Here is a 16,787-nt window from a genome sequence, read left to right on the forward strand (position 1 = left end):
ATTGATGATAGACTGGACAGGGAAAATGTGGCACATATACACCATGGAATACTATGCAGCCATAAAAAACGATGAGTTCGTGTCCTTTGTAGGGACATGGATGAACCTGGAAGGCATTATTCTCAGCAAACTGACACAAGAACAGAGAATCAAGCACCACATGTTCTCACTCATAGGTGAGTGTTGAACAATGAGAACACATGGACACAGGGAGGGGAGCATCACACACTGAGGTCTGTTGGGGGGGACTCGGGGAGGTACAGTGTCGGGGAGGGAGTTGGGGAGGGATAACATGGGGAGAAATGCCAGATATAGGTGATGGGGATGGAGGCAGCAAACCACACTGCCATGTATGTACCTATGCAATGATCCTGCATGTTCTTTACATGTACCACAGAACCTGAAATGCAATAAAATATATATATACATATAAATTTTTGAAAACTTTTTTTTTTTTTAAGAAAGGCTACACATGATGGCTTATGCCTGCAATCCTAACACTGTGGGAGGCTGAGGCAAGAGGATCACTTGAGGCCAGGAATTCAAGATCAGCCTGGGCAACACAGTAAGACCCGGCTCTATAAAAAATAGAAAGAAAATACTAACATTGCCACAAATCAATGAAAACACCCACATTAAAAAAGCTATCTTATGTCTGGAACCACACAATAATGAAAAGGCACCATACTGTGTATACTGCAAAATGAACGCAGTATTTGTCATCAAATGTCAAGTGGTTTGGATTTGTTTTTTTTTTCTTTAAGATAGAGTCTTGCTGTATAGCCCAGGCTGGAATGCAGTGTCACAATCAGAGATCACTGCAGCCTAAAACTCCTGGGCAGAAGAGATCCTCCTACCTTAGCCTCCCAAATAGCTAGGCCTATAGACATGCACCACCACACTTGGCTAATTTTTTTTATTTGTTTGTAGAGATGGGGTCTCGCTAATGTTGCCCAGGCTAGTCTCAAACTCATGGGCTCAAATGATCCTCCTTCCTCAGCCTCCCAAAGTCAGGCCTCCTCAAAAGTCAGGCTTTGAGTTTGCTGCTAGCCTCAAACGTCAGGTTTTAACCAAACCTGCTATGGCCAACAAGCTATCATTTTACATAAATTTGAGCTGTACAATGTTTTAAGTTTAACTGCAATAAAATAGTGCTAGAGACCAAATTGTCAAAATCCTGACAAAAGCATTATGCTGTTAAGACTGAGGAAAAGGTTGCCCACCAAATGGAGTAGTTAACACTTTGCAATAAAAGAAAAAGTGTTTTTAAGAGTCTGAGGCATGAGAATTGCTTGTCCCGGGAGGCAAAGATTGCAGTGAGCTGAGATTGTGCCACTGCACTCCAGCCTGGGTGACAGACGGAGACTCTATTTCAAAAAAAAAAAAAAAAAAAGTGTTTTATCATTTGAAAGAGAGAAAAGATTAATTTCTTTTTTTTCTCTTGTTCTCTTTTTTTTTTTTTTTTTTTTTTTTTTTGAGACAGAGTCTTGCTCTGTAACCCAGGCTGGAGTGCAGCGATGCAATCTCGGCTCACTGCAACCTCTGCCTCCCAAGTTCAAGCAATTCTCCTGCCTCAGCCTTCTGAGTAGCTGGGACTACAAGTACCCAGCTAATTTTTGTATTTTTAGTAGATACGGGGTTTTATCATGTTGGCCAGGACAGTATCAATCTCCTGACCTCATGATTCACCCGCCTCAACCTCCCAAAGTGCTGGGATTACAGGCATGCACCACCATGCCTGGCCGGTTAATTTCTTTTATGTCTCTGTTACAGTCTTCCAGTGATACAGACTTTAGAAATTTAAAAAATAATTATACCTTCTTAGAAAGCCTGATTGGGTCTATGATGTCCTCAGTTCCTAAATACTGAAAGACTTTTAACCAGAGTTTGCACTAAATACATTTCATAGTATGCATTGAGTAGTTTTGTATTAATTATAATTTATGGTTTTCTATGACCTCCTTCCTTCCCGCTTCATTATGCAGCTGATCAAGAGTTACAAACACACATATACACTGGCACATATGCATAATTTTACCAGTACAAGAGAGTACTGATTTTAAAATCTTTACATATAACATGCATTATAAAATATACATGTTCCTTCTATTCATCTAAAATAAACCAAAAATTTATTTATACATTCACACTGTAAGACTAAAATTGCCAAAGTTACCTCTACTGCAGCAAGAAAAGACATCAAGGAACATAAGCTATGACAAAAATTTAAAAAGCAATGATTTTCTTAGCTCTTTACTCACAAAAATCTCATTTTTTCTTCATAAAAAATTGTTGGAGTTTTAAATTTCTATACTATTCAGTAACATAGATTTTATGAAATGTTATCTCTCTCTAGAGCACATGATTCTATACTATCATATGAAATTAAAAAGAAACTATCTTTTCCAAAAGAGAAAGCATTTATCATCAACTTCTTTTCAGAAATGCTAAGTAGCTGGTAAGGAAAAGTATGTTTATCTTGGTGTTTCCTCTTGTGGACTCACATTCTGTTTGAAATGGTGTATTTTACAAAATCTTACCTCTGCTGGATGCTGAATTATATACAAGTGGGTAGAGATAGGCAGAGGGCGCGCTGGGAGAAATGGACACAAACACACTTTCTGAGGCCGGCTAAAAGGTAAAAAAAAAAATTAAACTGGTAAATTTTTAAAATACAATAACAATTTCTTAAAATGAACTTAATCCCACTACATTTGTACAAAAAGGTTTGCTAAAGCTGCATTCTTTTCAAAATAAAATACCAAGAATGAATTTAATCAATCAGACTTTAGACATGGAAATTTGGAGAAGATTCAAGTAAATTCTTTACCACTTATGTAGATTAATGCACCTCAAAAAAATATCTTATCTTAGTTATATTTAGAGAAAGAATACCTATAAGTCACCTGGTCCCTTTATTCAAAAAGACACTTCTAATTTGCATTCCAAATCAAGAAGAGATCCCACATCAGAGAGAAACCTGGCAACCCTTCTATATCACTTGAAGTTGAGTAAACAATAAGATGATAAAATATTAAAATACAAATACCATCTAGAGAAAAATACTAATCAGACTTAGCCATCAATCAATACAGAGAGTTTATCAATTGTTAGAATAAACTCAAATAGACACGACCAAATTATATTTGGCTAGAATATACTAAAAGAGTATTTGCCTTTCCCATTTAACTTATCCTTTGTTACTCTTTACATTGTCATTTTTATTTTACTTGCTTTTTAGTGCTTTACTATTATTTAGGTAACTCTTACACACAATACAAAGTTCAGATAGAATTAAAGGGTATACTTCTCATCTCTGTCCTCCAGTCTATGGTATTCTCTTCCTTCAGGGGCAACCAATGATCAGTTTTTTATGTGTCCCTCCAAAGGTACTGTATGAATAAATATTTATATTTTACCATTAAATCTTGTATTTTGTATGTATTTATAATGTGAAATTCATTAGGCAGCCAGAGTCCAGATATGGGAGTAAATTTTTCACAAATGATCACAGGCCAATGTTATATGCCATTACAATAGTATACAAACAAATGTTCTTTGTTTGTAAATGGAATTCCCAATAAATAGCATATACACTACTACAAAGCTGATCACTGTCAACTCTTTCCACAACTTTACTTATGTGGAATTTTAGACTGAGGTTAAAAAAATGTTTATTAATAAATCATAGAATGTGGGTAAATTGGCTCAAACATGTTATATATATCCTCTCATTCTGTAAGAAACTGCCAAATCTATGCTCTGAATGAAGAAATTATCTAAATATCTTAGGCAGAAGTAAAATCACATGATATATATCCCCACCTTTTCTTTCCAACCTCACTGAGCCTGGAAGGGAAGATTAACCCAAGGAAAATCAATACACCTGATTTCCAGTGACTTCTGAGATGATTTGGTATGATTGTTCTGCCCCAAACTCGATTTCCTCTCAGGAATATGAGGAGATTTATGAGATGGAAAGTCTTTCTGTGGTCACAAGAGGAAACACAAAAGAGGGGCAAACAGCAATTGATGGAAATGGGTGCACTGACAAACAGATCGAGGACTGCTATAAGAAAGGATTCCTTACTCAGTAGAAAGAGGAACAGGATGAGGTGCATTCAAATTCTAAAAAATAAGATTCTGATTCTTTATATTAAGTTAATCAAAACCATAAACTAAAATTATTCAAAAAATAAATACGTCAAGCAACAGAAGAATCAAGTAAAAACTGATGTTTCTCGAACATAACCAGGCAAATTTACATAAAGTATCTATATCCTAATAGTATTCCAATATGGTGGGTGGGGTTTTTGTGGTGGGTGAGTTTGACTTTGAACTTTTAGAAATCTATTCAAATTTTGACTGAAGAAAAGCTGTGAGTCCACAAACATTAGCTTTAATCTCTTAAAAAAATAAACAAACAAACAAACAAAAAACAAATCTCACTCTGTTACCAGGCTGGAGTGCAGTGGCACAATCTCAGCTCACTGCAACTTCTGCCTCCTGGGTTCAAGCGATTCTAGTGTCACAGCCTCCTGAATGGCTGGGATTACAGGCACACGTCACCACGCCCAGCTAATTTTTTGTATTTTTAGAGAGAGAGGGTTTCACCATATTGGCCAGGCTGATCTCAAATCTCTGACCTCCAGTGATCGGCCCACCTCAGCCTCTCAAAGTGCTGGTGAAACAGAAGATTTTCCTAGACCCCTTCCCAGACCTCATGACAGGAGTGCCTTGCTTACTCAGCCCACAGCTCTCAACCCCTGAAGCCCTAGAGGGTGTGTGTTACGGTGCTGTTTTAGCTTTGCACCCGTACCTGTAGCACCCAAGCTCTTGTTTGGCATTGAGGAAAAATCAGGTCACATGAATTAATTGAAGGGTGGTAAACATGGAGGATTTTATTGCTGATGAAAGAGGCTCTCAGTGGGAAGGAAAGCTGGAAGAGGGATGGAGTGAGAAGGTGATCTTCCCCCGGAGTCCGGCTGTCCCTGGCTGGACTCCTCTCTGAAGCAATGCAGTCAGCCATCCCTCTCAAGTCAAGCTACTTTTCTCTAACGTCAAACTGCAGTCTCCACTGTACAGCTGCCTTTCCTCCTCTCCCCTTCTCTTCTCTCTGCCAGTTGAGTCAGGGGTTTTTCTGGGTACAGGATGGCGGTAGAATGGGCCATGTGTGGTTGCTGAAAAGGCAGCATTCAAGAGGGAAAATAGAAATGCATGTTCTCACTTTGGGGCACAGTTCCAGGCTGGAGGGTGGGGCTTCACCAGGGACCTTGCCCTTTTCTGCCTAGAATTTCTCTGCCTCCTGTTCCTATCACTGGAATTACAGGCGTGAGCCACCATACTCAGCCAACTTTAATCTTTTACAGATAAAAATCCTAATATGATAGTATCCTGTGTTGCCCCAATAATATTTTACCTAAAAGGCTGATTTCTTTTTTTTTTTAATAAATGGGTTTCATTTTAATTTAGCACCAAAGAGTTAATATCAAGCCACAAAACTTTTGACGTGAACTTGCTTTGCTAATCATTTTCGATGACAATATTTTGAAAGAATTTAGTTCATGTATGTGCTTGCAAATAAGGTATAATCTTGCAAGATATTCAAGATTGCTCTGTCATTGGGCATGAATGAAGTAGGTTTCTTTGTATCATTGGGCATTTGAAAGAATGTATAAAAAGGGGAGGATGACTCCTAACTGGTATGTAATGTTTCCAACTTTGCTATTTGAAAGTTCAAAGCCAGTCTGACTCTTGATCCTTAAATATGTGCTTTTTCTCCTCTCCAGAAGCTTTGAAGATCCCTTTGTCTCTGATGTTCTGAAGTTTCACAATCATGTGTGCTGGTATGTCTTTCCCCATTCTGTTTTGAGTGGATCCTTAGGCTCTAGAAATTGATTTCTTGCAGAACTATTTATTGTTGACCTACTGTGTGTCTGGTTCTATTCTAGGCAATGATCAAACATACAAAATCCTTGCCATGGAGGGTATCACATTATAGGTAGATATTGGACATTCAGCAGTGATCCAACAATTTATTTTTTTTCCTCTTCAATTTCCATCTTCTTGTGTTTTTGTTCTTCTTCCTCAAAGAGTCTTCAATTTCATCTTCCAACTCATTTATTAAGTTTTTGCTCCTGCTATATGTTCAATTTTCAAGGGCTCTGTATTATTTCGTAAGCACAAAACTTCCCTTCTCTCTCTAAAGATGTCTTTAACAGTTTTATTATTTATTTATTTATTTATTTTACTTCTTGCATTATCTCAATACCTCTACATTTTGTTGTCCTGGTTATTTGTTTTGGTCTCTATTTTTTTATTTATTTATTTTTTAATTTTCTTTCTATTGCATTTTAGGTTTTGGGGTACATGTGAAGAACATGCAGATTGTTGCATAGGTACATACGTGGCAGTGTGATTTGCTGCCTTCCTCCCCATCACCTATATCTGGCATTTCTCCCGATGCTATCTCTCCCCAACTCCCCACCCTCCGCTGTCCCTCCCCTATTTCCCCTCCAACAGACCTCAGTGTGTGATGCTCCCCTCCCTGTGTCCATGTGTTCCCATTGTTCAACACCCGCCTATGAGTGAGAACATTCGGTGTTTGATTTTCTGTTCTTGTGTCAGTTGGCTGAGAATGATGGTTTCCAGGTTCATCTATGTCCCTACAAAGGACATGAACTCATAGTTTTTCATGGCTGCATAGCATTCCATGATGTATATGTGCCACATTTTCCCTGTCAATCTAGCATCGATGGGCATTTGGGTTGGTTCCACGTCTTTGCTATTGTAAACAGTGCTGCAATGAACATTTGTGTGCACGTGTCCTTATAGAAGAATGATTTATAATCTTCTGGATATATACCCAGTAATGGGATTGCTGAGTCAAACAGAATTTCTATTTCTAGGTCCTTGAGGAATCGCCACACTGTCTTCCACAATGGTTGAACTAATTGACACTCCCACCAACAGTGTCAAAGTGTTCCTATTTCTCCACATCCTCTCCAGCATCTGTTGTCTCCAGATTTTTTAATGATCGCCATTCTAACTGGCGTGAGATAGTATCTCAACGTGGTTTTGATTTGCATTTCTCTAATAACCAGTGATGATGAGCATTTTTTCATATGTTTGTTGGCCTCATACATGTCTTCTTTTGTAAAGTGTCTGTTCATATCCTTTGCCCACTTTTTGATGGGGTTGTTTGTTTTTTTCTTGTAAATCTATTTTTGTTTTTTGTAGATTCTGGATATTAGTCCTTTGTCAGATGGGTAGATTGCAAAAATTTTTTCCCATTCTGTCGGTTGCTGATTCACTCTAATGACTGTTTCTTTTGCTGTGCAGAAGTTGTGGAGTCTGGTTAGGTCCCATTTGTCTATTTTGGCTTTTGTTGCCAATGCTTTTGGTGTTTTGTTCATGAAGTCCCTGCCTATGTAAAAGGCTGATTTCTAACCTTTGGTAGATGAGCTACCTATTATACTATGTTTTTATAATATATTTTATCATTCATCAAATGTGTTATGCAATATTTATTAAAGTGAGTCTAACTTGAATTCACTTTGGGGATTTTTAGAACTATATAAAACCTCAATATAACTGAAGTTCCTCAATAGTATCACAAAATCAACTTATTTGAACTGCCCTTTTTAAACATTCTACAAAAATTGTTAATTTATCCTCATGCACTCAGTGAAAATGTCAAATGAGATGAATTTTTTTCTTTTTTGAGACAAGGTCTCACTCTGTCACCCAGACTGAGGTGCAATGTCACAATCACAGCTCACTACAGCCTCTAACTCCCAAGCTCAAACAATCCTCCCACCTCACCCTCCCAAGTAGCAGGTGGAACTAGAGGTGCACACCACCACACTTGGCTAATTTTTTATTTTTTTGTAGAGACAGGGTTTTGCCATGTTGCCCAAGCTGGTCTCAAACTATCCTCCTGCCTTGGTCTCCCAAAGTGCTGGAATTACAGGCGTGAGCCACTGGGTATGGAATTCTTTTAAATAATAAATCAAACTATAATATTTTAGCCTTTTAAATGCAGCTTTGAATATCTAAATAATAGCCAAGTATGATGATTCATATCTGTAATCCTAGCACTTTGGGAGACCAAGGCTTGAGCACAAGAGTTCGAGACCAGCCTGGGAACATAGCAAGATGCCAAGCATGATGGCAGGCACCTGTAGTCTTAGCTACTTGGGAGGCTGAGGCCAGAGGATCACTTGAGCCCAGGAGATTGAGGCTGCAGTGAGCTATTACTGTACCACTGCACTCCAACCTGGGTGACAGAGCAAGATCCTGTCTCAAAAAAAAGAAAAAGGAAATAATAGAAAGTTGAAATAACTAAATATAACTCTCTACAAAAATCAAGTTATCTTCGTATCCTGGAACCTTTAAGAACATTTACAAACTCTGCTCCAAAAGTCTTTTTAAAAGTTGGTTGTCTGGAACTGGTTAGATTCTTAGCCCACAACAGTAAGTCTTTAACCTATAAATCTGTGCAATATTCACAACATTATTTTAAGTACAGTATCTAACCAGGACCACATTGTTTATGCTCCAGGACACACCTCTCATCTTGTTTGCAAGTCTCTGTTACTCTCAGGGCTGAATTCACTTTCTTTTATTTTAGTCATATATATTTTTTTTAGATTCCTATTAATACTTCTAGTTAAACACTTGGCCACATATGACAAAATTCTGTTTTCACATCTTTCTCTCACTTCTAGATGCTGAACCCTCTAAGAGCAGGGTTTTCATTTAATTTTGTATCCCCTAGTACAGTGATTCCCAAACTTTTGCTGTTATCAGAATCACCTAGAGGACTTATTATACTAGATAGCAGAGACCCAGCCCTCAGAGCTTCTGATTCAGTAAACCTGAGAATGTGCATTTCTAACAAATTCCTAGGTGGTGCTGATGCTGCTGGTGGGTAAGGAGTGAGGGGGTGAAGAATGTGAAGACCACAGTTTGATGTTCAAGGCTCTAGAGGTGTCTGCTGCAGTGAGCCTTTTTTTTTTCAAGTGAAAAAATTCATTCGTATCTATATCCTGCCCACTTACCCATTCCTGTCTACACCTGAAAGCTGCCAAAGCTTGATCAACTTTTGTGAGAAGTAGTAATTAAAGAATAATAAACAACAAAGCTATGGACAAAAAGGCTTATCCAAAACCCTTCCCTCTACTTGAAAATTTGATCTTTGCTTAACTAACTAGTTTGTTACCCTGGCAACATGAAACCTACATTGCTAAGCAATACTGTATGTGATTTCAATGACCCCTGACTGGTAGATAGAATGCATATGGGCTGCAGACCTATAAAGACCCTATGATGAGACCATACTTTGGGCTTCCCTAAATTGGAACCCTAGAAACTTTCTAGAGAGTTGTTACAAAAGAGGTTGGCTCCTGTGGGCATAAAGCTATTAGGCTATCATATCTGCCTAGTGTGGAACATATCACCTTCCACCTGAGCTGGATGCTATGCCAGACTGCCACAAGGATGCCAGCAGAAAAGGATCATCTAAGATTGCTCTACAATGCCACAAATGCAAGTTGTGGCTCCTGGCCTATATCCTTCTGGTATTAGGTGTGGCCTAAAGTAGTCTTATGCACCCGAATGTCTAGCAACTGGTGCTCTGCCTGGTGTCTTATCCCAGATATCTGCAGAACTTAATGATTCACTTAGTCCAGGTCTTTGCTCCAGTGCTCCATTCTAAAATAATCCAAGGCTCAGCATGGTGGCTCATGCCTGTAATCTCAGCATTTTTCAGAGGCTGAGGAGAAAGGATCACTTAAGCATGGGAATTTGAGATCAGCCTGGGAAACACAGCAAGATCTCATCTTTACTAAAAATTTAAAACTTTAAAAATGCGCCAGACATGGTGGTGCACACCTGTAGTCCCAGCTACTTGGGAGGCTGAAGCAGAAGATAGCTGAAGCCAAGTTCTTTGAGAATGCAGTCAGCTATGATCATAGCACTGCACTCCAGCCTGGGCGAAGGAGATAGGGAGAGAGACAGAGAGAGAGAGAGAGAGAGACAGATAGACTGACCCTGGCAATCAATCAATCAAATGATCCACCTCTTCTCTCACTATCCCTCTCTATTCCCTTATTCTGATAGATTTTTCTTCACAGCATTTTACAACTATTTGACATTATGTTATTTGAATGTGGGTTTCCTTCTCTATAATATAAGCTACATGGAGGCAAGGACTTAGCCTACATTTTTCACTGCTATATCCCTAGCAAATGGTATAGAAGGCGCTCAATAGATATTGCTGAATACATAAAGAAATATCTTTTTTTTCTTTTTGAGACAGGTGTCACTCTGTCACCCAAGGTGGAGTGCAGTGGCATGATCTCGGCTCACTGCAACCTCCGCCTCCCGGGTTCAAGCAATTCTCTTGCCTCAGCCTCCTGAGAAGCTGAAATTACAGGTGTGCACCACCACACCTGGCTAATTTTTGTATTTGAATAATGAATGGTATTTTTCAATTTTTTTGAAGAGATGGGGTTTCTCGAACTCCTGGCCTCAAGTGATCCACCCTCCTCGGACTCCCAAAGTGCTGAAATTACAGGCATGAGCCACCATGCCCAGCCTGAAGAAACATCTTACGTTCCCTCTTCTCTACACCTTAGAGTGCTTTTCTCCTCCTATACAATTTTCTATCCCATTCTTTCCTTTTCTTATTTATCAAAGTTTGATTTCTCCTTTATGCCCTGTCTAGTATTTATAATACATGTGTATTACAAATGAAATTCAGTGTCAGGTCTTCCTTTTTTATACTTTGTGATCATTTTTGATAAGTGATCGCACATAAAAGGCAAAAATATTAAGTGAAAAAAACAGTTACAAAAAATAGCTAAGCAATTTATGTGTAAACATCATAAGTATGATTTAAGGTAAAACTAATTGCTTTGACTCATGATTTTATATGCTCACAAAACATCATTACCTATTTATTTTAAAGCATATTATATTAACCTAATTTTAATTACAATTACTCCAAACTAATAAAACTGTAGTTACTTAAAACATTTCAACTAGCTTTATATTTAGCAAGTTTCTTTATGAGATGTATTTCTGCTTATTACCTTACTATCAATCTTTCCTTCCCAACAATGCTCTGCATGCATGATGATGGTGATTAGCTGACCAACTGCTAAAACACCATCTCTTCCTAAACTAGTGAGTAACTGCAGAGTTACTGCTCTCCTTATTCTAAAACCTCTCTAGAAAGTTTAAATATTTAAATAATGGATTGAATAATTTATAAATTTAACAAATTTTTATTCAAATATTTAGTGCATACCCAAGTGCCAGATAATAGTCACTGGGGACAATAAAATGAACAAAGATTTCTACCCTCATGGAGCTTATTCGTTCTCACTCTGCCAGAAATAATTTTTTTTAAGTTCCTTGCTTCTCCAGGCACAGTAGCGTGCACCTGTAATCCCAGCTACTCAGGAGGCTGAGGCAGGAGGATCACTTGAGCCCACTTCTGAGGCTGTAGTAGTACACCCAGTGAATAGCCACTACACTCCAGCATGGACAACACAGCAAGACCCTTATCTCTTAAAAAAAAAAAAAAAGTTCCTTGCCTCCCATGAACTATTATACTTGACAGGCAAAAACTACCATATAATTATATATATAAACTGATTATTTGTAAATAATGAATATTTACTTTTTTAAATCAAGCTACTTCTAGAATTTATATAGACATAAGGAATAAAAATTAATATCTAAAGGAATACAAACTGGTAAATTGGGTATAGGCTTGAGGAATAACTATTAAAATATCACTGGCAGTATTATCATCTTGCTGTGTGACCTTGGGCAGGTCACAGATTTTCAATTTCCTTCCTCACAAAACTGGTAACAAAAAGGCAACAAGAAAGTTCTGGGGAATAACTCCTGCACTACAGACAACATTCTGGCTATTATCTTGAGCTAATTAATAACAGAAAGACCAAAATAGGTGCTGAGATTTTTCCCTTCTCTATATTTATAATATATTTACAATTTATTTTTCCGCTCAGGGGGTTTACCTTCTTTAAAACCTATACAACCCAATTAATGTTCATTACAATCTTAAAATAAAAATGAAACCTTCAAATCATTTCCCCAAGGATATTTTATGAAATAAGCTTTTTCTTCTTTTCTCATTAAGGATGTAGAAATAAATACATGGGCTTCCTGTCACACTGAGATTGACTTGCTTCCTAAACAAATGCTGTAATACAAAGATAATGTATCACTCTAGGCATACTATCTCTGACAGCCTATGGGCTAATAAAATTATATCTGACATATGACCAGAAATGCTAAGACCTACAAAAACATCTTTTAAAACTTTAATTAAATTTCTTATATAATATTCACTGAAAGCTTTTTTCTCACAATACTGATTTTAATCAAGATAATCTCAAATAAGTAAACTTTAAAGGTTAGTGAAGAGATTTACAAGTACTCTTTTTAAAGGATTTCTTTTACCTTCTAAACAAAAGCAAATGTGGAACCCAGAAAAATAGTGCAGCTCAAATTTACCAACACTCAACAAAATTTTTATGCTCCCAACAGAGTGAAAAAGCAAAGAACAAAAAGTTTCATAGTTTTTCACTGAACTAGTCGAATACACTGCATTACACATAAAAATGGCAAAAAGTTTCCAATTTTAAAAGTGGCTTTGGAAAACTAAATACCATAGTGCCCTCTGCTGTCTTTTTAAAGAAACTCAAATGATCTGTAAGATAGTCATTTTCAAATTTCTGAAATTATATATTCAACATAACCAATAAAAGTAGAAACAGCTTTACATTATTAATATTACAATACGTTTTCATCTGCAAAATAGAAGTAGGTAACATCTTCCATGTCTGACTGCTTCAAGTATAAATAATATTCCCATACCCTCCAAAATTGTTTTCCTTACTAGATTCTCATAACTGGCTTCAGGAGTGGAGGAAGGATAGACTTAGAAAAAAACCACTCTTGTGATTTTTTAATCACAGTGTGAAGTTGTCCTATCCTACAACGGTGGTATCTATATCTATATCTATATGTTTTAAATGTACTTGTATACACATTTTTTTTCTTTTTGCGAATTGGGCAGCATCCCACAACAGAATAGATTCAGAGATACTCCCAAGAATAAACGTCTTTAGATGAGAGTTTCAGAGACCTGTGCCCCAGCATGCCTAGAGCAGTGAAGAAATTATCAAGATTTCTTGAACTGTAGACTCTCATCTTACTATCCTTAACAGGGAATCTCACCCTAAATATATACTGTGCTTTGAGATAATGAATAATAATAGTGATACTCCATTATACTATCATTAATGACCAAGATATTTTTAAAGACTTTATCTCACCAATACGTCTTCCTTTTTTGATATCTAGTTTTGTGTATGTTTTATGAGGTGCATCATTTACTAATATATAAATGCATGTAATTAGAGAAAAATAAGCCTACTTGTTAAAAATGCATCCTAATTTTTAAAAATCAACTGCAGTATGTGATAAAATAACTATATTGCTGACCTAAATATGTTTTCTCCTACTAGATATATAATCAATAAAAGTTTTCATGTGAAATCAGAAGTTGGTTATTTGAAAGAAAATGAGACAAACCACTAGCTAGACTAACAAAGAAAAAAAGAAAATCCAAATAAAGAATCCAAAATGACAAAAAGAACATTAACACCAACCCCACAGAAAGACAAAAAAAAAAAAAAAAAAAAAAAACAGAGACTATTATGAACACCTCTATGCACATAAACTAGAAAACCTAAAAGAAATGCAAACTACAGGCCACTCTCCTTGGTGAACATAAATGCAAAAATCCTCAACAAAATATCAGCAAATCGAATCTAGCAGCACATCAAAAAGTGAATCCACCATCATCTGATCAAGTAGGTTTTACCCTTGGGATGCAAGACTGGTTCAATATACGAAAATAAATGTGATTCATCGCACAAAGAGAACTAAAAACAAAAACCACGTGATCATATTAATCGACACAGAAAAGGCTTTCAATAAAATTCAGCATCCCTTCATGTTAAAAATCCTCACAAACGAGGCACTGAAGGAACTTACCTCAAAATAATAAGAGCCATCTATGCCAAACCCACAGCCAACACCATACTGGATGGGCAAAAGCCAAAAGCATTCCCCTTGAGAAGTGGAACATGACAAGTCTGCCCACTCTCACCACTCCTATTTAACATAGTATTGGAAGTCCTGGCCAGAGAAATCAGGCAACAAAAATAAATAAAAGACAACCAAATAGGAAGAGAGAAAGTCAAACTATCTCTTTTTGCAGACAATATTCTTTTTTGCCTAGAAAACCCCATCGTCTCTGCCCAAAAGCTCCTAGATCTGATAAAAAACTTCAGCAAAGTTTCAGGATACAAAATCAATGTACAAAAATCAGTAGCATTTCTATACATCAATAATGTCCAAGCTGAGTGCCAAATCGAGAGCACAATACCACTCACAAGAGCCACAAAAAGGATAAAATATTTAGGAATATAGCTAATCAGGGAGGTAAAAGATCTCTACAATGAGAATTACAAAGCACTGCTCAAAGAAATCAGAGATGACACAAACAAATGGCCGAAAAGCATCCCAAGCTCATGGATAGGAAGAGTAAACATTGTTAAAATGACCATACTATCCAAAACAATATACAGATTCAATCCTATTTCTGTCAAACTACCAATGGCATTCTTTACAGAATTAGGGGAAAAAAAAATTCTAAAATTCATATGGAACCAAAAAAGAGCCCAAATAACAACTGCAATTCTAAGCAAAAAGAACAAAGCTGGAGCAAACACATTACCAGACTTCAAACTATACTATAAGGCTACAGTAACCAAAACAGCATGGTACTGGTACAAAAACAGACATACAGATTAATGATACCAAATAGAGTAAAGCCACGTGCCTACAACCCTCTGATCTTTGACAAAGCTGGCAAAAACAAGCAATGAAAAAAAGTTGCTGGGATAAGCAGCTAACTGTATGTAGAAGACTGAAATTGGACCTCTTCCTTATACCATATACAAAAATTAACCCAAGATAGATTAAAAACTTCAATGTAAAACCTAAAACTACAAAACCCTCAAAGATAATCTAGAAAACACCACTACAGTTATATACATTGGCAAAGATTTTATGATGAAGATGTCAAAAGCAACTGCAACAAAAATTGAAATTAACAAATGGGACCTAATTAAACTAAAAAGCTTCTGCAGAGCAAAACAAACCTACCAACAGAGTAAACAGACAACCTACAAAATGGGAGAAAATATGTGCAAACTATGCATCTGACAAAGGTCTATTATTCAGAAACTATAGGAAACTTAAATCTACAAGCAAAAAACAACCCCAATAAAAAGTGAGCAAAAGACATAAACAGACACTTTCCAAAAGGAGACATACACACGGCCAAGAAGTATATGAAAAAAATGCTCAATGTCACTAATTATCAGAGAAATGCAAATCAAAATCACAATGAGATACCATCTCACACCAGTAAAAATGGCTATTTTTAAAATGTCAAAAAAACAACATGCTGCAGCAAGGCTGCAGAGAAAAGGGAACACTTATATACTGCTGGTGGGAATGTAAATTAGTTCAGCCACTATAGAAAGCAGTTTGGCAATTTCTCAAAGAACTTAAAACAGAATTACCATTCCATCCAGCAACCCCATTATTGGGTACATACCCAAAGGAATATAAATTGTTCTACCATAAAGACCCATGCACGTATATGTTCATTGCAGCCCTATTCACCACAGGAAAGACATGGAATCAACCTAAATGCTCATCAGTGGTAGACTGGATAAAGAAAATATGGTATATACAGACCATGGAATATTATGCAGCCATAAAAAAGAACAAAATCATGTCCTTTGCAGCAACATGGAGCTTGAGGCCATTATCCTAAGTGAACTAATGCAAGAACAGAAAACCAAACACTGCATATTCTCACTTATAAGTGGGAGCTAAACACTGAGTACTCATGGACACAAAGAAGAAAACAATAGACATTGAGGCCTACTTGAGGGTGGAGGGTGGGAGGAGGATGAGGATCAAAAAATTACCTAGTAGATACTATGCTACTTACCTGGGTGACACAATAAAATGTATACAAAACCCCCATGACATACAGTTTCTCTATAGATTCAACCTGCACATGTACCCCTGAAACTAAAATAAAAGTTAAGAAAAAAAGTAAGGTTTCCGAATGGGTGCTGGACACGTACATTAAAAAGAAAAAAAGTAAAGTTTTAGTGAGTGTTATAATTAAGAAGGCTTCAGAGAGGCCAGATGCCTAGAGAACAAAAGTCTCATGTCTTGAGAGATGAATATAAACAGCAGCTATAAAAGCCCCTACTAAAAGTGTGATAACAGATACGGATCAACTAAGACTCAGAATCTTATTATCATAATCATCTTATGGTCAGTTAACCTATTATTTACTTCCTTTTTATAGAAATAGAAACAAATATAAAATACAGTAAACAGCTTTCTTAACAGCAAATTAATTTAATCACCATTTCCTCTGCAAATGAGTATTTTATACTTCCATAATTTATCTTAAATATTACTTAGACACATTTTCTCTCATACTTAATTCACTACATGTTCTAAAGGTAACAATTTCTTGATCGTTTTTTATGACACCAGTTTCGCGTCTACTTTGTAATGGATATTGAATAAATAATGATTGAACAAATAAAGAACATCCACATGATTTATTCAAACTGAGCCTCCAG

At 36.7% G+C, this 16,787-nt stretch overlaps 1 protein-coding gene across 1 annotated transcript in view; it reads right to left on the reverse strand.

Annotated features, from left to right (window-relative positions):
• DTWD2 (DTW domain containing 2) overlaps nt 1-16,787 on the reverse strand; it is a 172,252-nt gene that overhangs the window by 127,821 nt on the left and 27,644 nt on the right. The window contains exon 2 of the mRNA XM_021664903.2: nt 2,541-2,631. Coding sequence (XP_021520578.2) covers nt 2,541-2,631 — 91 coding nt within the window. The remainder of the gene's footprint in view (nt 1-2,540; nt 2,632-16,787) is intronic.

The sequence above is a fragment of the Aotus nancymaae genome, unplaced genomic scaffold (assembly GCF_030222135.1).
Source record: "Aotus nancymaae isolate 86718 unplaced genomic scaffold, 86718_ANA_hifiasm-v0.15.2.pri h1tg000064l_0, whole genome shotgun sequence".
Lineage (NCBI taxonomy): Eukaryota > Metazoa > Chordata > Mammalia > Primates > Aotidae > Aotus > Aotus nancymaae.